General features: G+C 49.2%; 1 protein-coding gene across 2 annotated transcripts in view; it reads right to left on the bottom strand.

The window, feature by feature from the left end:
• dsx-c73A (doublesex cognate 73A) overlaps window positions 1-25,743 on the bottom strand; it is a 109,371-nt gene that overhangs the window by 8,598 nt on the left and 75,030 nt on the right. For both annotated transcript variants that reach the window (XM_045744974.2, XM_045744975.2), the window contains exon 2: window positions 1,533-1,604. In XM_045744974.2, coding sequence (XP_045600930.1) covers window positions 1,533-1,604 — 72 coding nt within the window. The remainder of the gene's footprint in view (window positions 1-1,532; window positions 1,605-25,743) is intronic.

The following is a 25,743-nucleotide window of genomic DNA, read 5'->3' as shown; positions in this document are numbered from 1 at the left end:
GGTGTTGACTCACCTGCTGGGTGGCACATTAGGGGTGTTGACTCACCTGCTGGGTGGCACATTAGGGGTGTTGACTCACCTGCTGAGTGGCACACTAGGGGTGTTGACTCACCTGCTGGATGGCACATTAGGGGTGTTGACTCACCTGCGGGGTGGCACATTAGGGGTGTTGACTCACCTGCTGGGTGGCACACTAGGGGTGTTGACTCACCTGCTGGGTGGCACACTAGGGGTGTTGACTCACCTGCTGGGTGGCACTCTAGGGTTGTTGACTCACCTGCTGCGTGGCACACTAGGGTTGTTGACTCACCTGCTGCGTGGCACACTAGGGGTGTTGACTCACCTGCTGGGTGGCACACTAGGGGTGTTGACTCACCTGCTGGGTGGCACATTAGGGGTGTTGACTCACCTGCTGGGTGGCACATTAGGGGTGTTGACTCACCTGCTGCGTGGCACACTAGGGGTGTTGACTCACCTGCTGGGTGGCACACTAGGGGTGTTGACTCACCTGCTGGGTGGCACACTAGGAGTGTTGACTCACCTGCTAGGTGGCACACTAGGAGTGTTGACTCACCTGCTGGGTGGCACACTAGGGGTGTTGACTCACCTGCTGGGTGGCACACTAGGAGTGTTGACTCACCTGCTGGGTGGCACACTAGGAGTGTTGACTCACCTGCTGGGTGGCACACTAGGGGTGTTGACTCACCTGCTGGGTGGCACACTAGGGGTGTTGACTCACCTGCTGGGTGGCACACTAGGGGTGTTGACTCACCTGCTGGGTGGCAAACTAGGGGTGTTGACTCACCTGCTGGGTGGCACACTAGGGGTGTTGATTCACCTGCTGGGTGGCACACTAGGGGTGTTGACTCACCTGCTGGATGGCACACTAGGGGTGTTGACTCACCTGCTGGGTGGCACACTAGGGGTGTTGACTCACCTGCTGGGTGGCACACTAGGGGTGTTGACTCACCTGCTGAGTGGAACACTAGGAGTGTTGACTCACCTACTGGGTGGCACACTAGGGGTGTTGACTCACCTGCTGGGTGGCACACTAGGGGTGTTGACTCACCTGCTGGGTGGCACACTAGGGGTGTTGACTCACCTGCTGGGTGGCACACTAGGGGTGATGACTCACCTGCTGGGTGGCAGACTAGGGGTGTTGACTCACCTGCTGGGTGGCACACTAGGGGTGTTGACTCACCTGCTGGGTGGCACACTAGGGGTGTTGGCTCACCTGCTGGGTGGCACACTAGGGGTGTTGACTCACCTGCTGGGTGGCACACTAGGGGTGTTGACTCACCTGCTGGGTGGCACACTAGGGGTGATGACTCACCTGCTGGGTGGCACACTAGGGGTGTTGATTCACCTGCTGGGTGGCACACTAGGGGGTGTTGACTCACCTGCTGGGTGGCACACTAGGGGTGTTGACTCACCTGCTGGGTGGCACACTAGGGGTGTTGACTCACCTGCTGGGTGGCACACTAGGGGTGTTGACTCACCTGCTGGGTGGCACACTAGGGGTGTTGACTCACCTGCTGGGTGGCACACTCCGGGAGGTTGAAGAGGTGCTGGTTATGGGGGTAGTAGTGGTAGTGAAGGTCCTCCTGCAGGAAGAAAAAGATATATATTATAAAGTGATTCGTATTGACGACTTAGTGACTTATGCACCTCGAACCCGTCCCTTGTTTCCAGTGGTTAGGTATTGTCCTGTAAATGTCTCCAGTGGTGAGGTATTACCCTGTAAATGTCTCCAGTGGTGAGGTATTGTCTTGTAAATGTCTCCAGTGGTGAAGTATTGTCTTGTAAATGTCTCCAGTGGTGAAGTATTGTCTTGTAAATGTCTCCAGTGGTGAAGTATTGTCTTGTAAATGTCTCCAGTGGTGAAGTATTGTCTTGTAAATGTCTCCAGTGGTGAGGTATTGTCCTGTAAATGTCTCCAGTGGTGAGGTATTACCCTGTAAATGTCTCCAGTGGTGAGGTATTGTCCTGTAAATGTCTCCAGTGGTGAGGTATTACCCTGTAAATGTCTCCAGTGGTGAGGTATTGTCTTGTAAATGTCTCCAGTGGTGAGGTATTACCCTGTAAATGTCTCCAGTGGTGAGGTATTGTCCTGTAAATGTCTCCAGTGGTGAGGTATTGTCCTGTAAATGTCTCCAGTGGTGAGGTATTGTCTTGTAAATGTCTCCAGCGGTGAGGTATTAACCTGTAAATGTCTCCAGTGGTGAGGAATTGCCCTGTAAATGTCTCCAGTGGTGAGGTATTGTCCTGTAAATGTCTCCAGTGGTGAGGTATTGTCCTGTAAATGTCTCCAGTGGTGAGGTATTGCCCTGTAAATGTCTCCAGTGGTGAGGTATTGTCCTGTAAATGTCTCCAGTGGTGAGGTATTGTCCTGTAAATGTCTCCAGTGGTGAGGTATTGTCTTGTAAATGTCTCCAGTGGTGAGGTATTGACCTGTAAATGTCTCCAGTGGTGAGGAATTGCCCTGTAAATGTCTCCAGTGGTGAGGTATTGTCCTGTAAATGTCTCCAGTGGTGAGGTATTGTCCTGTAAATGTCTCCAGTGGTGAGGTATTGCCCTGTAAATGTCTCCAGTGGTGAGGTATTGTCCTGTAAATGTCTCCAGTGGTGAGGTATTGTCCTGTAAATGTCTCCAGTGGTGAGGTGGTATGTGGTGCCACCCCACACCCACTTGGGTGAGGGTCCTGTTGAGCACTTCTAGGTTTAATCCCTCTATGTCATATACACATTAATCCACTTTAACAATAAGGTCTCAATCTAAACTATGGATACCGCGGGAAGGTCAACTCTGGCCGTGTAGCTCCAACCCGTCCACTCCAGTTCCCACAACCCACACAAAACAGTGTACTACATCTGTGTTAACCTGTTGACCACGTATAAGACAGCCATGAATGTGTGCGAGGCGCTATGAATGATAGAACCCTTGTTGTTTAGCCGTTGGGGATTTTGACGTCAAGCTACTGTGTACTGTGTGGGAGGACGGGGCGAGATCACTGCTCTGCCTTAACAGTCTTGTGTATCAGAAGTTACAGTGACATCACTCACGTGAACCTTCCTTGCTCCAGCACCTCACTATCTCCTCGTCACTCACTATACGGTGCTTTATATCTCCCCACACTGTTATCTTTATAGTGTTCACCGTACAGCTACTGTGTTATAACTCTCCCATTATCTTTACAGTGTTCACCGTGCAGCTGTACCACTCTAATGCACTACTGTGTACCATTGTTTACAATGTGCACTCTAGTCACGTACCTACAGTGCACTGTAGGTACGACTACAGTGCACTGTGTAGTGCACTGTAGATTAGAGCATCTGACAGCTGATTGGACAGCGCTTCAGATTCATAATCCTGAGGTTACGGGTTCGATCCTCGGTGAAGGCGGAGACAAACGGGCAAAATGTTTCTTTCACCCTGATGCTTCTGTTCACCTAGAAGTAAATAAGTAACTGGTAGTTAGACAGCTGCTACGGGCTGCTTCCTGGGGGTGTGTAACAAAATCGGAGGCCTGGTCGAGGACCGGGCCGCGGGGACGCTAAGCCCCGAAATCATCTCAAGATAACCTCAAGATAATCACCATCACCAGGAACCCCTATGGGAACACAGAACATCTGCCAGTTACTATTCCTGTACCAATGATAGGGTGTTCCTGTACTCTCCAGCTCCTGTACCAATGATAGGGTGTTCCTGTACTCCAGCTCCTGTACCAATGATAGGGTGTTCCTGTACTCCAGCTCCTGTACCAATGACAGGGTGTTCCTGTACTCCAGCTCCTGTACCGATGACAGGGTGTTCCTGTACTCCAGCTCCTGTACCAATGATAAGGTGTTCCTGTACTCCAGCTCCTGTACCAATGATAGGGTGTTCCTGTACTCCAGCTCCTGTACCGATGATAGGGTGTTCCTGTATTTCAGCTCCTGTACCAATGATAGGGTGTTCCTGTACTCCAGCTCCTGTACCAATGATAGGGTGTTCCTGTACTCCAGCTCCTGTACCGATGACAGGGTGTTCCTGTACTCCAGCTCCTGTACCGATGACAGGGTGTTCCTGTACTCTCCAGCTCCTGTACCAATGATAAGGTGTTCCTGTACTCCAGCTCCTGTACCAATGATAGGGTGTTCCTGTACTCCAGCTCCTGTACCGATGATAGGGTGTTCCTGTATTTCAGCTCCTGTACCAATGATAGGGTGTTCCTGTACTCTCCAGCTCCTGTACCAATGACAGGGTGTTCCTGTACTCCAGCTCCTGTACCAATGACAGGGTGTTCCTGTACTCCAGCTCCTGTACCAATGACAGGGTGTTCCTGTATTTCAGCTCCTGTACCAATGATAGGGTGTTCCTGTACTCCAGCTCCTGTACCAATGATAGGGTGTTCCTGTACTCCAGCTCCTGTACCAATGACAGGGTGTTCCTGTACTCCAGCTCCTGTACCGATGACAGGGTGTTCCTGTACTCCAGCTCCTGTACCAATGATAAGGTGTTCCTGTACTCCAGCTCCTGTACCAATGATAGGGTGTTCCTGTACTCCAGCTCCTGTACCGATGATAGGGTGTTCCTGTACTCTCCAGCTCCTGTACCAATGACAGGGTGTTCCTGTACTCCAGCTCCTGTACCAATGACAGGGTGTTCCTGTATTTCAGCTCCTGTACCAATGATAGGGTGTTCCTGTACTCTCCAGCTCCTGTACCAATGACAGGGTGTTCCTGTACTCCAGCTCCTGTACCAATGATAGGGTGTTCCTGTACTCCAGCTCCTGTACCAATGATAGGGTGTTCCTGTACTCTCCAGCTCCTGTACCAATGATAGGGTATTCCTGTACTCTCCAGCTCCTGTACCAATGATAGGGTGTTCCTGTACTCTCCAGCTCCTGTACCAATGATAGGGTGTTCCTGTACTCTCCAGCTCCTGTACCAATGATAGGGTATTCCTGTACTCTCCAGCTCCTGTACCAATGATAGGGTGTTCCTGTACTCTCCAGCTCCTGTACCAATGATAGGGTGTTCCTGTACTCTCCAGCTCCTGTACCGATGATAGGGTGTTCCTGTATTTCAGCTTCTGTACCAATGATAGGGTGTTCCTGTACTCCAGCTCCTGTACCGATGATAGGGTGTTCCTGTACTCTCCAGCTCCTGTACCAATGATAGGGTGTTCCTGTACTCCAGCTCCTGTACCAATGATAGGGTGTTCCTGTACTCTCCAGCTCCTGTACCAATGATAGGGTGTTCCTGTACTCCAGCTCCTGTACCAATGATAGGGTGTTCCTGTACTCTCCAGCTTCTGTACCAATGATAGGGTGTTCCTGTACTCTCCAGCTCCTGTACCAATGATAGGGTGTTCCTGTACTCTCCAGCTCCTGTACCGATGATAGGGTGTTCCTGTACTCTCCAGCTCCTGTACCAATGATAGGGTGTTCCTGTACTCTCCAGCTCCTGTACCAATGATAGGGTGTTCCTGTACTCTCCAGCTCCTGTACCGATGATAGGGTGTTCCTGTACTCTCCAGCTCCTGTACCAATGATAGGGTGTTCCTGTACTCTCCAGCTCCTGTACCAATGATAGGGTGTTCCTGTACTCTCCAGCTCCTGTACCAATGATAGGTTGCACTTGTAAACTTTGACTCACTTTATCGCTGTATCAGTCGCTGTCAGCTACGTTTCGATGTTCCAATTTATATATTTAGGAACAAAAAAGTCCCCGTGGCGTAGTGCTTAGATACTCGCCTGGAGTTCCGCGAACGCTTTGTCCTGGGTTCGTATCCTGGCCGGGGAGGATTTACCGGGCGTCAACTGTAGCCTCTGTTTACCCAACAGTAAAACAGGTACCTGGTTGTTAAACGATTTGGCGGGTCGTATTCTCGGGGACTATTAGGATTAAGGTCTTGTCCGAAACGCTGTGCGTGCTAGTGGCTGTACAAGAATGTAAGAACTCATATATATATATAAGTCCAAAAGGAGACTTTTGTTAGGCACTTTCTATGTAAGAAAGGGTGTTCCTTTCACTGGCACTGTGATGGCAATAAAGTGATTAGTTGTCAATGTAACTTATGTTTATAAAGGATCAAGTTATGAACATTCTCGACACGCAATGTGCAACAATGAGTTAAGTCATTTACATTCAACAAGAGAACTTTCCCCAGCAAGAGAAGACGGGGGAAGCCACCTGCGGCTTCCCCTGTGACCTGTGAGCAGGATCCGGCGCCATTACTATCTGTGAACTCTGTCTTATTACCAATTAGCTCGTGCGTGCCAAGCTTGCAAGACTGTGGCCCGGCGTGGCAACAGTGACACAGCTGGGCCACCCACAACATGCCAGCTGTGCTCCCAACAAGGTGCCATAGAGTAAACTCAGTGCTGATGGTTTAGTTTACAACAGCACTGTGATGGCATTAGAGTTTACATGATCTTGAGGTTATCTTGAGATGATTTCGGGGCTTAGCGTCCCCGCGGACCACTGGAATGATACGTGTTCCTTGTCGTAACTTTGTTGAGGCGACAGTGTTGGTGTTATCCTGAGGTTATCTTGAGATAATTTCGGGGCTTAACGTCCCCGCGGCCCGGTCCTCGACCAGGCCTCCTTTTTGTTACACATCCCCCAGAAAGCAGCCCGTAGCAGCTGTCTAACTCCCAGGTACCTATTTACTGCTAGGTGAACAGGTGCATCAGGGTAAAAGAAACTCTGCCCATTTGTTTCAACCGGGATCGAGCCCGGAACCTTTGGACTACGAATCCCAAGCGCTGTCCACTCAGCCGTCAGGCCCCTGTTAACCCTTTACCACACCACGTGGTCTGGGGGACAGGAAGCCTGTATTCAGGCTCATCAAAGTCCTCCTTGGCCAAGTACCAACCTTCCTCGGTAGGCAGCACAAGAATGTTCACACTTCCGGGTACCAATGCACTGCCAGTGTGAGGTGGCGACGTAGACCACTACGCTACAGGACCCCGATGATGACGAGAACTTAAGTCACTGCCGGAAGTTAGATGTAAACAGTGCCAGAACACGGGGTTCAGCTGGCACGTTAGGTTGACATCTATTGCTTTACGTGTGCAACTGTCATATCTATGGACGCTCCAGTAATTGGGAGTACGACCCGGCGCCCTTCACCGGGTCGTTCCTCTCGTCTGCTTCCTTGTTTATAATATTTTGTTCAAGCCTTTCATCATCTTGTATATTTTAAGCATTTGTATCATTGTTCAGTATTTTATGGAATTTGATCATTATAATATATTTAACATTGTAGAGGGGGGCGTCCGGCGGTGCTCGGGTCTCTCGCCTCCACCCTCTTCCCTGTCTCCCATCTCTTTTTCCCTATTTCTTTCTCTTGCCCCCTCCTCCCCACTCTGCCTTTCTTCCCCCAACATCCTTCTCTTTTCCTCCTCAATCCTCTCTCTTCCCTTCACTCACCATTCCTCCCTTCACTCCCCTCTCCAGTTTCTCTCTCCCTCTTCCCTGTTCTTTTTCCTCTCTTAAAATATCCCCCTTCTCCTTTCCTCTCTCTCACTTCCAGAAAAGTTATAGCAAGATTTTTTTTTTATTAATACATGAGGTACATCTGCATTAGTGCAGCTGCCCTAGACTATATGAAGTGGAGTACAGTATGTCAAAAAAGCTAACTAGGTGATGCTAAAAAATCCCCATCACACAGGATGGTTAGTCATACAGAGGCATGTGATAAGCAGTCTGCCACTCCTGGAGCATTTTGAGGATATCATCAACACAAGATTGAATAAGGCAGCAGTGGTAATAGAAGTCCCCATCTCGCAGGATGGTTAGTCATAGAAGGCCATGTGTTTAGTAGCCTGCACTGGCAAATTTTGGGTACACTGAGGATATCTTCAAGAATACGAGAGTGAATAAAGTAATTGCAAAGCTCCAGGTACCTCATGCCAACTGGTCTGAATGGTCTAATAACTGGGCATTCGGTGATGTAGTGTGGGAGACCATGCCGCAGTTCCTGCTCACAGAGTTTGCAATTGGAGTGCTCAGGATTGGGAGATCCGTCACTTGTAGCCACCTGCCACAGGTAACGGTAACCCAACTTGATCCTGGCAACCACTGTGTCGCATCCCATGTTGGAGTTGGAAAACATGACTTTGTAGATCGATTGGCCAATGAGGCTTGCAGGAAAGAAAACACTGATTATAACTTCGGACTATCTAATGCAATTATTAGAAACATACAAATTAAAGAAATTAATCCAGATTTAGAAGAACCAAGAAATGCCCAGAGCTGAAAGCTGCAGTATTAAAAGTTATGACAAGTTTTGTAATAATAGGTATTTGTACGGTCAGCACAGTAACCAGACCAGGCAATGTGATGTAGTCTTTGCGGGAATTCGTCTTTGCAAAATAGACACATCTGGCAGGTTAGTGAAGCTGAGTCACTACCAGAATATTCAGATTGTAAACTCTGTGATAAACCTTTAATGCATTCACTAGAACACTATTGTTGAATGTGAAACCGTAAAAGATTTTAGACCTCCTGGCCTATTGTACCACCAACTGTGTAACTATTTCATTGACTCAGGTGTTCTGGCCGACATCCTAACAACTTATCCAAAATTTGCTTGTCCATTTTAAAGAATGAAGAACAATTTTATTTAAATTACTTCCAAGCTGCATCACTTATGAACCCATCCCTGCCCTTGTGTGGTAGTGCACAATAGAAAGTTGTTTTCACATATCCATACATTAAAACATTGATTGTACCCATGATATATATATGTATGTGCCAGTTTAGATCTATTGTCTTGTGTAAGACCTCTGTCCTGCGTGACAGTGAATACCAGCATTATCCTCACTTTAATAGGACTTCATTGAAATCCTCAGATTAGGTAAAATTGTAATTAATTTTGTCAATAAAGATGTTAATAATAAATAACTGTGTTGCACAGTCTGGTGGACGTTTTGTGCTGCCCATAGATATAGGTTTCAGATCTGAACAAATCATAGCTTTTTATACTATTTCTTTCAGGTCGTTGGGAGTCAGTAATTTCTTTCCTATTAGATCTGAGTGTTTGGATCAATACAGTTTTGAGAGAGGAGATGGGGATACATAGATCTAATTCAACTTCATCCTTGTTACACGCTAATTTGACTGCAATGTCTGTCTCATTATGATGGGTTATATTTATGTGTGAAGGTATCCATACAAAGGAGATTCGAGACCCTTTACTCTGTGCAGCAATTAGGTTATTTATAATTGGTAATATGAGGTTCTTGCTGTCGATCTTCCAAGAGAAGTTCTCGATTGCTTGAAGAGCAGACTTTGAATCACAAAATATTGTTCCTCCTCCAATGTTTTTTAATGTACTGGTAGCTAGTTGTAATGCTGCTAGTTCTGTTTGTGTGGAGGTCAGCCAGTTGTTTAACCTGACACTGACAGTCTTTGTGCAAATATTATATCTATAAAACCTACATGCTGCTACAGTCCGTCCAGTAGAGGATTGGACTGAGCCGTCGGTGTAGACACAGTGCTCGTGAGATCTTAAATTCTCGATGGAGAAGGCAATTGTTTCGAGTGTGACAGCTTTGATAAGAGCAAGATTCTCATTACTTTTCTTGGTGACAGGTGTGTATGATACTTGAATGGTGGGGTGCAGATAAAGAGGAATATCAGAGACAGGTAGATTGCACTTAAAAGGTATGTTGAGTTTGATGAGATTGTAGTCATTTTTGACCAGCCATTTATCATAAAAGAAGTGAGTTCGTATGTCGTCACCAGTCAATAGGGTGTTAACAGCACTAAATAATTTGTCTCTGAGCAATGCAGAAGACGTAAGATCTCTCATGACTTTAAGGCAAAAGGCTTTAAGGCAATACATTAGGTACATCTGCATTAGTGCAGCTACCCTAGACTATATGAAGTGGAGTACAGTGTGTCAAAAAAGCTAACTACGTGATGCTATAAAATCCCCATCACACAGGATGGTTAGTCATACAATGGCATGTGATAGGCAGTCTTTTTTTTTTTTTTTTTTTTATTAACACATTAGGTACATCTGCATTAGTGCAGCTACCCTAGACTATATGAAGTGGAGTACAGTGTGTCAAAAAAAACTAACTAGGTGATGCTATAAAATCCCCATCACACAGGATGGTTAGTCATACAGATAGGCAGTCTGGACTGGCAGACTCTGGAAAGTCTACGGACTTCACAACTAACATTACAGACTTCATACAATTCACAGATGGTGGCTACTTACCTACCATGTTGGTAGGGTGGGGGGGGGGGGCGGGTGTAACATGCGGATATTTCTCAAAATAACAATTAAGCCGTTGCTGACAGTCCTATGACACTCCCATACCACATATGCTTCATGTGTAAAAGTTGCGTGAGGCTGGCCCCAGGCATCTGGCCTCCAGCCGTGAACAGACATCATATTTAATAGATATAGCTATATTTTGGCAAGAGTTACAATACAAGGGATCATTCTGGGCCGTGAGTTTTCAGGTTTAAAACATTAGGCAACTTTCCTCAGTACTGTGAAGTATAGCTGTAGATTAACATTATTTTTTTATTAAGGCTTCAAAATATTTTAATTTAGTATCGTGTCCGCCTTATTACTATCAGTAATGTTACGGATCAATAATCCTTCATTCTGACATTTATCATGATAAGTATTAATATTACGTATTTCATTCCTCAGTTATTTGGAGGTTGACATTACATCCTATTGTTTTCTTGAGTATATTGTTTGATTAACTGTAGCAAAGTTGTCATGGAAAAAGTCGACTGCTAGCAGCCGTGGAGTGAGGACGTTTCTCGACCCTCCGTGGCTGTTGGAGTTGTTTGCTGTTTTGGTCGCCAGGTGGTGTGGGCGTCCCTGCCCTACCAGTTTTGTTGCCTGCCTGGCTGCGTTGACGTGGCAGTTCTGACATGGGGGGCCGTCTTCCCCTGTTCAGCGTGTGAACTCCGTGGGCCTGGAGTTCACTTGTAAGGCTGGTTATCCGACCATCGAGATGGTGATGTGTGACATGCTTCGTGTCCCGGTGGAAGCTGTTTACGGTGTGGAGCTAGTTACAGCCCATCGGGTTGTTATTAAGTTCGTGGGGGAGGACGAGTACCGGGACTTCCTCCGTCGGTACGGGGGGCGTACGTTGCCGTTGCCAGACGATGCCGGCTCTGTGGCGATTTCGGACCGCAGTGGTGCCCCGACTTATGTCAGTATCCATGGTGCGCCCCTGGAATTCCCTGATGACCTCCTCCGGCGTTACTTCGGGGGTTTTGGTACTGTTGTCAGCGTGCGGGTGAACACGCTCTCCTTGGCGCGGTATGCTGGGAGGCGTACAAACATTCGCACGTTGGGGATGCGCCTGCAGTCGGATATACCTTCTTCTGTCCGGCTTATGGGGTACTACGTCCGGGTGTATTATGCCCGGCAGCCTCGTACCTGTTTCCGGTGTGGCCTGTTGGGGCATCAGGCTGCCGGGTGTTCTGTGGCCCCTGCTGCTCCTGTCAACTTGTTCCGCGATGAGGATTTCCCGCCGCTCCCTCTGTAGGCAGTCTCCGGTGATGTTGATGAGGTGGTGCGCGTCCCGTCTGCTGCTGCATCTTCCCCAGCGGCGCCTGCCATTCCTCCGGTTGTTGCCGTCCCTCCTCCGGTTCTTGAGGTACCGTCGGTTGGTCTGCCTGATCCTGTCGCTGTTCCAGCTGCTCCTGTGGGCCTTCCTGGAGCTCCCTGTGTGACGTCGCTGTCTTCTCCCTCGTCTTCTGATGCTGCGCCTGGCCCTGTGTCCGTGACTCGGGTCCCGGATGTGCTTGGTGCTGGGGTGGCTGCGGAGCCTCCTGCTGTGTGTGGCCCGGTTCCCCCTGTGATAGAGGCTGCTGCCGTCCTGGCGTCGGTTCCTTCGGCTCGTGGCACCCGTGTTTCTGGGTCACTTACCGGCTCGGACGATATCCGGCCGGTGCCCAAACGTTCCCGGCGTTCGTCTTCTTCCTGGACCGACGTTGGTGACTTCAGTGACTGTGGGGCTTCGGGTGTTGACAGTGTGGATACGGATGCGTCGATGTCTCCGCGGTTCGTGGTGGCGGAGGTCCATGTGCCTACTGGTGCTGGTGCCTGTGTCTCAGACGTGCCTTCGGTTCTTTCTCCGCCGGGGGACTCTCCACAGTGGGGGGTGGTGGCTTCCACTGCCAGGGATGGTGTGGACGCTGGTGCTGGGCGTGGCCTGGTGGTGACGTTACGGAAGGATGCGCGCCGTCCGGGTTCCCTGTTTTCGTCTGGTGGTGTGCCCGGGGCCGCGGGTACCCCTGTGGTGCGGGTGCGCGTTGGGGCCCTGGGGGACGTGTTGCCGGCGTCTGTGATGCCACCGGGTCACTGGTCGAAGATTGCCGAGTTACTGCTGTCTGACGGACCGCAGTGCTTTCGAGGGGGGCAAGTTCCCTTCCTGTGGGGGCGAGTGGCGACTTCTCGCCTCATGAGTTCTACCATCTGGGTCCCCAGTTTGCAGGTGTTTGTTGCCCCGGTTCCGGATGTTATGGCGTCCCCGGTGGATGGACGAGACCCTTGGCAATGGGTGCTTTGGGAGGCTTTCAATGTAAGATTCCCGCGGGCCAAGTTCCCGGGCAAGTATGTGCTCTGATTTCTTGTGTATTTGCTCTATGACATGCTGTGTGCCCTTCTGGCTGTTTGTTTGCCCTGTTCTATTATGTGCTTCTGCCTCTCCCTTTGTGCGTAGCTTTGCCGTGTGGCATATTAGTTTCTAGTGCTTGGCGTCACTCGTTTCGCGTTTTGGCTTAGCATTTCGCCTTTCCTGGCTTTGCGATTCACCCTTTACGGGTACGCCGAGGCGCATCCGATCCCACGATCGTCGTCGCCCCTAACTCAACAACAACAACAACATGTTGTCATGTGCCTGTATGGTATATTTCTTTGATAATTATGTGGGATTATTCCTGTGAGTGGAATCAGTTGGCGCCTCGTGGGAGGATGCGTGGGAGGAGGGAGGATAAAATAAAAAGAGACAGATTCACGAAAGCACTTACGAACCTGTACATCTTTTCTCAATCTTTGGCGGCTTTGTTTACAATTATTAAACAGTTAATGAGCTCCGAAGCACCAGGAGGCTGTTTATAACAATAGCCACAGTTGAATGGGAAGTTTTCATGCTTGTAAACTATTTAATAAATGTAACCAAAGCCGTCAAAGATTGAGGAAAGATGTACACGTTCGTATGTGCTTGCGTAAGTGCTTTCGTGAATATAACCCAAGGTTATTTTATGCCTGCACTGAAGCGTGCATTGTACCCAACTTAGAGTCATGATTCACCCCTTGTAATTATTCTTTGTTATTTTAAGTACATTTTTTAAATTACACTTATTAGTGATAAATGTATATTCTTTTTTTAATAATTATATATATAGGAATTGCTCTCGGTTAGCAGAAAATCCGAGAGTATTCTTGTGTGTCATATATTGGTAAACAAATCCACACGGGTCGTGACGAGATTCGAACCTGTGTCCGAGAGCAGGTCTGGGATGCTCTCGGACGCAGGTTCGAATCCTCGTCACGGCTCTTGTGGATTTGTCAGCCCGTCCTCCAAACAAAGATAAAAAAGTGATTCCATGCACCCGCCAAACCCCCTGTTTATGAATGAAAAGCGGTTTACACACGACTCACAACTGCAAACGTTCGGACATATCCGGAACAAGTGCTTCACTGACGAATTTTGTTCGAATCACAACGCTATAAATGCTTCACCCACGTACTACAAATACAAATAATCGCCAACAGAACCTAAACACCTGACCTAACCTATCCTATGCCTATATATACACAATATGCTAATATATTATAATATTAATTTATACTTGCGAAAATTCCCGTTTTGAATGAACAGCATGTTAAAATTTATGAATGCGTCGTGGGGTCGACCGCTGAATGTAATGGACTTGAGTCGAGGACGGGTTGGGATTTGTTCATTTGATGCATCACGCTATTGTGATTTCTGTGTGTCATATATTGGTAATATGTTGACGTCACCTAGGAAGACGTGTAGCCAGCCAGTAGTGGGGTGGAGCTGAGGTGGAACTGTAATTGGGAGATAAGTCTTTGGAGTTTTTGCTCAGTTAACATAACTAATTATCTGGTTAGACTATTTCTTACATACCCATCTATTCATGTATATATTAATCAAGTGATCAGTGCTTATTAGGTGTTATTTCACCTCATTATTGTCTTTGAATATTTCTGGAGATACCTAGTACTTGAGTTTCATCTTTATTGTTTGTTCTTTGTTACCTCTTCATGAAGTATATTGATGTGTGAGTGAAGCAGTCGTTTATTTCATCCCTCGCTTCATGCAGGTCGGCGTTCAATCCCCGACCGTCCAATTGGTTGGGCGCCATTCCTTTCCCCCCGTCCCACCCCGAATCCTTATCCTGACCCCTTCCCAGTGCTATATAATCGTGTTGGCTTGGTGCTTTCCCCTGATAATTCCCTTCCCTTACAACTGCAAGACACATGAACCTTACCCATATGTATAGGGGTTATAACAAGTAAAACATTACTATTTGTAATGTTCATCACTATTAGTAATTTAATTACGATTAGTAATTTAATTACTATTAGTAATTTAATTACTATTAGTAATTTAATTACTATTAGTAATTTAATTACTATTAGTAATTTAATTACTATTAGTAATTTAATTACTAGTAGTAATTTAATTGATTACTATAGTAATTTGATAACTGTTAGTAATGTGGACCAAAGCACTGTTACTGTTTAATTGAAAGACCCTGTCTCTTCCCTCTCCACCCACTCACCCACCCAGTCACTCACCCACGGCCGGCGGCCCCCCCCCCCACACACACACCCCCACCCGCAGTCGTGCCTTGCACATGCCCAGTTATCTCCCCCCGGGTTGGTGCAGCTCTTGTGAGTGTTGACACCGTGACTTGGCTGGACACGCCGTGACGGGCATAATGTAGATTTAGGCGCACAGGTGCTGGAGTGGGCCCCGGCCACCCTGCCCTCCCTCACACCTCCAACTGACACACAACAATATAGGTTAGTGATGGAGGTTAGTGGCTCTTGCACCAATACAGCTACTTAGCGGGATGGTGTGGAACAACACCTCTGCTCCATCCCTGGAAGGGCAGTAACGGGAGGGCAAGACAGCCGGGGGGAAGAGAACTATGAGAACCTGTGAGAAACCTATAACTATGAGAACCTGAGAAAGGCCTTTGATACTGTTAATCACAGCTACCTCTTACTTAAACTCCAGCATTATGGAATCCCAGGCCTTGCCCTGGACTATATCCGATTCTGTCTTGGTGTCTATCTTAGTGATAGACACCAATATGTTGCCATCAATGATATAAACTCTACCAATAACCGTTGGAGTGCCACAGGGCAACATCTTGGGCCTCTCCTATTTCTTATATGCATCAAAGATCTGCCTAATGTCTCTAACATCCTTAAACCTTTATTTTTTGCTGATGATATTACTCTCATCTACTCAGACCCCAACACACACACATTAAATAATGTTGTGAATAATGAATTAAAAAAGTCCACTATGGTTGTCAACCAACAAACTAACACTAAACATAGAAAAGACCTACTACATCTAATTTGGAAGCAAATCAACAAATGCAATTCAACTTCAGATAGACAATGTTAACATAAGTAATACAAATGATGGAAAGTTTCTTGGCATATTCCTAGACAAGAGACTCTGCTCTCCTCTCACTATATTATGCACTAATCTATCTCTATCTTAATTATGGTATCTGTGCATGGGATTCAACCACTGCAAACCACCTCAAGCCCATCATCACCCAGCAAAAATCTACTATCAGAATAACAACAAACTCTGCTTTCAGACAACACTCAGCCCCCTTGTTAAACTCCCTTATCATGCTAAACATAAACTCACTCCACACAATCTCATGTGTCAATTACATTTACAAAACCCTGTTCTTAAATGCAAACCATGCTCTGAAACTCTCCCTGGACAGATGTAATAGGACCCATTATCACCACACCAGAAATAAGTATCTCTTTGATATCCCCAGAGTCAAACTTAATCTGTGTAAACACTCTAGGCAAATAAACGGACCCAGTCTATGGAACTCACTCCCCAATGAATTGAAAAGCTGTCCAACTTTTGCCTCATTCAAAACAAAACTAAAAAGTACCTAATTTCATCTTCGTAGTGTCCTACCTTGTGCTTTAAAATTGCACTGTATCTAGTGATACCCAATCCACCAATCTTTATGTACCTAATCCAAACAACTTTAACGTTGTGATCATTGCTGTCTTCTTATATATGCTATCAATAGGCTGTACTGTGCCTATTAATCTTTGTTAAATTACCAATCAAGCTGTCACTGCAATCAGAGCTACCAATGTGCTTTAATATACCTACTAATTTCTCTCATCTCATTTTTTTTCTTGCAATGTACCTGTTATAACTATAAATCTTGCTATAATTTACCTACTTAAACTTATCTGTTAGATTAAGGACCTGCCCGAAACGCTGCGCGTACTAGTAGCTTTACAAGATTGTAAACACCATGCTATGTATCCTCACAAACCTAATGTACCTTCTTGTATATAAATAAATAAATAAATAAATAAATGAGGAGAAAGCGCCAAGCCATTACGACTATTTTTTTTGGGGGGGGGGGTAAAGAAGAAGGAGAGGAATAGGTGAAGGTAAGTTTAGAAGTGGGAAATACAGTGAGAGGTATGACTATATAGCACTGGGAAGGGGTCAGGATAAGGATTAGGGATGGGACGGAGGAAAGGAATGGTGCCCAACCACTTGGACGGTCGGGGATGGTTAGGGGAGAGTCACCCACATATCGGGTGGGAATGATAGCATATTCTTGCTGCAATTGTTACTTAACGCGATAGTGAGTCGTCACTATCTCACTATCGACGGGCCAGAGATGCATATATAGCCTGGCACTGTGGATGGTGTGCGCGCCATTCCGTTAGTCAGGTTGGGTCTGGCCAGGAACTGGATGGGTGATAGTGAGGTCAGCCTGGCTCTTAACGTTGGCACCTCTCAAAGGTGCCGGAACCGCCAAAACTGTTCCCCACCCCTGGGTTATACTGAACTGTTCCCCATCACCACCAGCCGGCGCCCTCCACCAGCCGGCGCCCTCCACCAGCAGGCGCCCTCCACCAGCCGGCGCCCTCCACCAGGCGGCGCCCTCCACCAGGCGGCGCCCTCCACCAGGCGGCGCCCTCCACCAGCAGGCGCCCTCCACCAGCCGGCGCCCTCCACCAGCCGGCGCCCTCCACCAGGCGGCGCCCTCCACCAGCTGGCGCCCTCCACCAGGCGGCGCCCTCCACCAGCCGGCGCCCTCCATCAGCCGGCGCCCTCCACCAGGCGGCGCCCTCCACCAGGCGGCGCCTTCCACCAGGCGGTGCCCTCCACCAGGCGGCGCCCTCCACCAGGCGGCGCCCTCCACCAGGCGGCGCCCTCCACCAGGCGGCGTCTTCCACCAGGCGGCGCCCTCCAGCAGCCGGAGCCCTCCACCAGCCGGCGCCCTCCACCACCGTGGGTGGAGACGGAGGGCAGGAACCAGAGACAGTGGTCACCATGACGCCCCAGACGTCACGCCGCCCGGGGTTACCAGGTCAGGGAAACCTCCCCAACGAACATTTTTGTACGCTGGAAGATGTTTACCTTGTGTGTACGCCAGACAACACGCTGCGGGGGAGTCTGGCCTCTACTGTGCTGGGGCGTAGAGGCCGAGTTGCCTTTTTTTGTGGTTCTTAGAGAAGCACGTGTTCAGGAACTATCTCTAGCAGTGTTTATTTTTGCTTCTGGAGTTGTTTGTGTTTATGTTTGTGTTGCAAACATTGTGTTTGTGCATGATATTACACCCGGTGTTGGTGTCTGTGGATGACTCACCAGCCTGGTGCTTACCGAACAGTAACTACGAGGGCGAGAGGTCGTCACGTCCCGCTAAGCCTAGTTGTGCTTACGGGGGTTGAGCTCTGGCTCCCTCGGCCCGCCTCTCAACTGTCAATCAATCTACTGGTTTTTTTTTGGTTAACACACACCCAGGAAGCAGCCCGTAGCAGCTGTCTAATTCCCAGGTACCTATTTACTGCTTGGTGAACAGGGGCATCAGCGCGAAAGAAACTCTGTCTAACTCTGCTTCACGCAGCTACCAGGCCCACCTGTGTAGGAGTGGGAGGAACTCTCGGGTGTAAACTACTAAAAACACCATAGTTACCCCTCTACACTGCCAGAGGTCCGGGGCTTGTGGAATCAAGCCTCATAGGCCTCCTAATACCACGTCGCTTTTCGCTCGTATGCGTTACCCAAGGCTAACAAACATAGAGTGGGCTCGTACGGGCTCACCATAGCCCGTGCTACTTGGAACTTTTTGTTCCAGGTAGCGAATCTTAAAACAACAACAACAACAGCTAACAAACGTCGTGCTAGAACGCGGCTGGCGAAAGGGACGTACCGTCCCGTTTTCTGTTTTGGGTCCTCTGGTAGGTTAGGAGGGGACACTTTAGTACGACACTTTCTTGACGTTGGGAAGACTTAGGAGGACGGACTGGTGGAAGAATCAAGCGTGTTTTATGGGGATACTGACAGCGTGGTTTGCTGCCAGTTTACACCATACACTTTGCTTAACTCGCGTGTATTTGGTAATAGTCTTCTCGGGATAGTTTACTTGTAATAGTCTACTTGTAAACCGCTGTATATTCTACGTTGTTGTTGTAAGCCACACATTGGCAGGTGCGTCTTGGTACCAGAGGCAGGCAGGTGTAGTGCAAGAACAGGCAGGTGTAGCGCAAGAACAAGCAGGTGTAGTGCAAGAACAGGCAGGTGTAGTGCAAGAACAGGCAGGTGTAGTGCAAGAACAGGCAAGTGTAGTGCAAGAACAGGCAAGTGTAGTGCAAGAACAGGCAAGTGTAGTGCAAGAACAGGCAGGTGTAGTGCAAGAACAGGCAGGTGTAGTGCAAGAACAGGCAGGTGTAGTGCAAGAACAGACAGGCACAGCACAAGAACAGACAGGTGTGACAAAATAACAAAAGAACACTATAACAAGTCAGATCAAGGAGAAGGTTCAGAAATACGACCCAGCAGTTGCCCCGAGCCAGGACCAGAAAACAATTATAAAATATACATTAACGTAACATAAAAATTCCACCAGCTTCAAGATGCAGTTATCTGGACACTTATTTACCAACTTTCCGGGCAGAAGACAATCACTTTGCGTGACGCAGCAGGTCGCGGTGCGTCACGCTGTATCGCATGAGGCTTCAGTTTGGGAATTAAATATATGTTGAATATATTTACACGCGGCCATCTTGCAGGAGAAAACGTGTGCGTCTGTGGAGATCTCGGAGCTCCTTCCGGGGACTGGGAGGAATTCCTGCGAGGAAGCCAAATATGTCCACTCCACCGGTAGCCAGAGTGTATATACCCACTCCACCGGTAGCCAGAGTGTATATACCCACTCCACCGGTAGCCAGAGTGTATATACCCACTCCACCGGTAGCCAGAGTGTATATACCCACTCCACCGGTAGCCAGAGTGTATATACCCCGCTCCACCGCTAGCTAGAGTGTATATACCCACTCCACCGGTAGCCAGAGTGTATATACCCCGCTCCACCGCTAGCTAGAGTGTATATACCCACTCCACCGGTAGCCAGAGTGTATATACCCACTCCACCGGTAGCCAGAGTGTATATACCCCGCTCCACCGCTAGCTAGAGTGTATATACCCACTCCACCGGTAGCCAGAGTGTATATACCCACTCCACTAGTAGCCAGAGTGTATATACCCACTCCACCGGTAGCTAGAGTGTATATACCCACTCCACCGGTAGCCAGAGTGTATATACCCCGCTCCACCGCTAGCTAGAGTGTATATATCCACTCCACCGGTAGCCAGAGTGTATATACCCACTCCACTAGTAGCCAGAGTGTATATATTCACTCCACCGGTAGCTAGAGTGTATATACCCACTCCACCGGTAGCCAGAGTGTATATACCCACTCCACCGGTAGCCAGAGTGTATATACCCACTCCACCGGTAGCCAGAGTGTATATACCCACTCCACCGGTAGCCACAGTGTATATATCCACTCCACCGGTAGCCAGAGTGTAAATACCCACTCCACCGGTAGCCAGAGTGTATATACCCACTCCACCGGTAGCCAGAGTGTTTATACCCACTCCACCGGTAGCCAGAGTGTATATACCCACTCCACCGGTAGCCAGAGTGTATATACCTACTCCACCGGTAGCTAGAGTGTATATATCCACTCAACCGGTAGCCAGAGTGTATATACCCACTCCACCGGTAGCCAGAGTGTATATACCCACTCCACCGGTAGCCAGAGTGTATATACCCACTCCACCGGTAGCCAGTGTATATACCCACTCCACCTGTAGCCAGAGTGTAAATACCCACTCCACCGGTAGCCAGAGTGTATATACCCACTCCACCGGTAGCCAGAGTGTATATACCCACTCCACCGGTAGCTGGAGTGTATATACCCACTCCACCGGTAGCTAGAGTGTATATACCCACTCCACCGGTAGCCAGAGTGTATATACCCACTCCACCGGTAGCCAGAGTGTATATACCCACTCCACCGGTAGCCAGAGTGTATATACCCACTCCACCGGTAGCCAGAGTGTATATACCCACTCCACCGGTAGCCAGAGTGTATATATCCACTCCACTGGTAGCCAGAGTGTATATACCCACTCCACCTGTAGCCAGAGTGTAAATACCCACTCCACCGGTAGCCAGAGTGTATATATCCACTCCACCGGTAGCCAGAGTGTATATACCCACTCCACCTGTAGCCAGAGTGTAAATACCCACTCCACCTGTAGCCAGAGTGTAAATACCCACTCCACCGGTAGCCAGAGTGTATATACCCACTCCACCGGTAGCCAGAGTGTATATATCCACTCCACCGGTGGCTAGAGTGTATATACCCACTCCACCGGTAGCTGGAGTGTATATACCCACTCCACCGGTAGCCAGAGTGTATATACCCACTCCACCGGTAGCCAGAGTGTATATACCCACTCCACCGGTAGCTAGAGTGTATATACCCACTCCACCGGTGGCTAGAGTGTATATACCCACTCCACCGGTAGCCAGAGTGTATATACCCACTCCACCGGTGGCTAGAGTGTATATACCCACTCCACCGGTGGCTAGAGTGTATATACCCACTCCACCGGTAGCTAGAGTGTATATACCCACTCCACCGGTAGCTAGAGTGTATATACCCACTCCACCGGTAGCCAGAGTGTATATACCCACTCCACCGGTAGCCAGAGTGTATATACCTACTCCACCGGTAGCCAGAGTGTATATACCCACTCCACAGGTAGCCAGAGTGTATATACCCACTCCACAGGTAGCCAGAGTGTATATACCCACTCCACCGGTAGCCAGAGTGTATATACCTACTCCACCGGTAGCCAGAGTGTATATACCCACTCCACAGGTAGCCAGAGTGTATATACCCACTCCACAGGTAGCCAGAGTGCAGCACGTCAATGTTGCAAGAAGAGGTGCAATGGGGAGCTGTTTGTTGCAGTATATTGTGGTTATGTTGCAACTCGAGGCTTCCTTAGCGCATCTATTTTGTTTTCAAGTCTATAATTTTACCTAAGCCTGAGGGGGAGACATTATTTTCAGGGAAAGGTTCGAGACATTGGATATTAATGATACATTTTCCTGTCCCACACACACATCTCTGTGTAGCAGACTCCTGCCCACACACACACATCTCTGTGTAGCAGACTCCTGCCCACACACACAGATCTCTGTGTAGCACACTCCTGCCCACACACACACATCTCTGTGTAGCAGACTCCTGCCCCACACACAGATCTCTGTGTAGCAGACCCCTGCCCACACACACACATCTCTGTGTAGCAGACTCCTGCCCACACACACATCTCTGTGTAGCAGACTCCTGCCCACACACACATCTGTATGTAGCAGACTCCTGCCCACACACACACAGATCTCTGTGTAGCAGACCCCTGCCCACACACACACATCTCTGTAGCAGACTCCTGCCTACACACACACATCTCTGTAGCAGACTCCTGCCCACACACACATCTCTGTGTAGCAGACTCCTGCCCACACACACATCTGTATGTAGCAGACTCCTGCCCACACACACACACACATCTCTGTAGCAGACTCCTGCCCACACACACATCTCTGTAGCAGACTCCTGCCTACACACACACATCTCTGTAGCAGACTCCTGCCTACACACACACACATCTCTGTGTAGCAGACTCCTGCCCACACACACATCTCTGTAGCAGACTCCTGCCCACACACACATCTCTGTAGCAGACTCCTGCCTACACACACACATCTCTGTAGCAGACTCCTGCCTACACACACACATCTCTGTAGCAGACTCCTGCCTACACACACACATCTCTGTAGCAGACTCCTGCCTACACACACACATCTCTGTAGCTGACTCCTGCCCACATACACATCTCTGTAGCAGACTCCTGCCCACATACACATCTCTGTAGCAGACTCCTGCCCACACACACATCTCTGTAGCAGACTCCTGCCCACACACACATCTCTGTAGCAGACTCCTGCACACACACACATCTCTGTAGCAGACTCCTGCCCACACACACATCTCTGTGTAGCAGAATCCTGCCTACACACACACATCTCTGTAGCAGACTCCTGCCCCAAACACACATCTCTGTGTAACAGACTCCTGCCCCACACACACATCTCGGTGTAGCAGACTCCTGCCTACACACACACATCTCTGTAGCAGACTCCTGCCTACACACACACACATCTCTGTAGCAGACTCCTGCCTACACACACGCATCTCTGTAGCAGACTCCTGCCTACACACACACATCTCTGTGTAGCAGACTCCTGCCCACACACACATCTCTGTGTAGCAGACTCCTGCCTACACACACACATCTCTGTAGCAGACTCCTGCCTACACACACACATCTCTGTAGCAGACTCCTGCCTACACACACACTTCTCTGTAGCAGACTCCTGCCTACACACACACATCTCTGTAGCAGACTCCTGCGCACACACACATCTCTGTGTAGCAGACTCCTGCCTACACACACACATCTCTGTAGCAGACTCCTGCCTACACACACACATCTCTGTAGCAGACTCCTGCCTACACACACACATCTCTGTAGCAGACTCCTGCCTACACACACACATCTCTGTAGCAGACTCCTGCCTACACACACACATCTCTGTAGCAGACTCCTGCCTACACACACACATCTCTGTAGCAGACTCCTGCCTACACACACACATCTCTGTAACAGACTCCTGCCCACACACACACATCTCTGTAGCAGACGCCTGCCTACACACACATGTCTGTAGCAGACGCCTGCCTACACACACATGTCTGTAGCAGACTCCTGCCCACACACACACACATACATCTCTATGTAGCAGACTCCTGCCCACACACACACCTCTGTGTAGCAGACTCTTGCCCACACACACACATCTCTGTAGCAGACTCCTGCCCACACACACATCACTGTGTAGCTGACTCCTGCCCACACACACACCTCTGTGTAGCAGACTCCTGCCCACACACACACATCTCTGTGTAGCAGACTCCTGCCCCACACACATCACTGTGAAGCAGACTCCTGCCTACACACACACACACACACACATCTCTGTAGCAGACTCTTACCCACGCACACACATCTCTGCGTAGCAGACTCCTGCCCCACACACATCACTGTGAAGCAGATTCCTGCCTACACACACACACACACACACACACACACACACACACACACACACACACACACACACACACACACACACACATCTCTGTAGCAGACTCCTGCCCACGCACACACATCTCTGCGTAGCAGACTCCTGCCCCACACACACATCTCTGTAGCAGACTCCTGCCCACACACACATCACTGTGTAGCAGACTCCTGCCCACACACACACACACACATCTCTGTAGCAGACTCCTGCCCATACACACACATCACTGTGTAGCAGACTCCTGCCCACACACACACACACACACACACACACACACACACACATCTCTGTAGCAGACTCCTGCCCATACACACACATCACTGTGTAGCAGACTCCTGCCCACACACACACACACACACACACACACACACACACACACACACACACACACACACACACACACACACACATCTCTGTAGCAGACTCCTGCCCACACACACACACACACACATCTCTGTAGCAGACTCCTGCCCACACACACACACACACATCTCTGTGTAGCAGACTCCTGCCCACACACACACACATCTCTGTGTAGCAGACTCCTGCCCACACACACACATCTCTGTGTAGCAGACTCCTGCCCACACAGACACATCTCTGTGTAGCAGACTCCTGCCCACACACACACATCTCTGTGTAGCAGACTCCTGCCCACACACACACACATCTCTGTGTAGCAGACTCCTGCCCACACACACACATCTCTGTGTAGCAGACTCCTGCCCACACACACACATCTCTGTGTAGCAGACTCCTGCCCACACACACACACACATACATCTCTGTGTAGCAGACTCCTGCCCACACACACACACATCTCTGTGTAGCAGACTCCTGCCCACACACACATCTCTGTGTAGCAGACTCCTGCCCACACACACATCTCTGTGTAGCAGACTCCTGCCCACACACACATCTCTGTGTAGCAGACTCCTGCCCCCCCCCACACATACACATCTCTGTGTAGCAGACTCCTGCCCACACACACACACACATACATCTCTGTGTAGCAGACTCCTGCCCACACACACACACACACACACATCTCTGTGTAGCAGATTCCAGCCCACACACACATCTCTGTGTAGCAGACTCCTGCCCACACACACACATCTCTGTAAAGCAGACTCCTGCCTACACACACACATCTCTGTGTAGCAGACTCCTGCCCCCCCCCCCACACACATCTCTGTGTAGCAGACTCCTGCCAACACACACATCTCTGTGTAGCAGACTCCTGTCCACACACACACATCTCTGTGAAGCAGACTCCTGCCCCCACACGCACATCTCTGTGTAGCAGACTTCTGCCCACACACACACACATCTCTGTGTAGCAGACTCCTGCCCCCCCCACACACATCTCTGTGTAGCAGACTCCTACCCACACACACATCTCTGTGTAGCAGACTCCTGCCCACACACACATCTGTATGTAGCAGACTCCTACCCACACACACACATCTCTGTGTAGCAGACTTCTGCCCCACACACACATCTCTGTGTAGCAGACTCCTACCCACACACACATCTCTGTGTAGCAGACTCCTGCCCCCCCACACACATCTCTGTGTAGCAGACTCCTGCCCACACACACATCTCTGTGTAGCAGACGCCTGCCCATACACACATCTGTATGTAGCAGACTCCTGCCCCCACACACACATCTCTGTGTAGCAGACTCCTGCCCCCACACACACATCTCTGTGTAGCAGACTCCTGCCCCCACATACACATCTCTGTGTAGCAGACTCCTGCCCCCACACACACATCTCTGTGTAGCAGACTCCTGCCCCCACACACACATCTCTGTGTAGCAGACTCCTACCCACACATGCACATCTCTGTGTAGCAGACTCCTGCCCTCCCCCACACACACATCTCTGTGTAGCAGATTCCTGCCCCCACACACACATCTCTGTGTAGCAGA

Source organism: Procambarus clarkii, chromosome 8 (genome assembly GCF_040958095.1).
Source record: "Procambarus clarkii isolate CNS0578487 chromosome 8, FALCON_Pclarkii_2.0, whole genome shotgun sequence".
NCBI classification, from domain to species: domain Eukaryota; kingdom Metazoa; phylum Arthropoda; class Malacostraca; order Decapoda; family Cambaridae; genus Procambarus; species Procambarus clarkii.
Note: the sequence above shows the minus strand (reverse complement) of the source record. Positions and strands in the feature narration are given on the sequence as shown.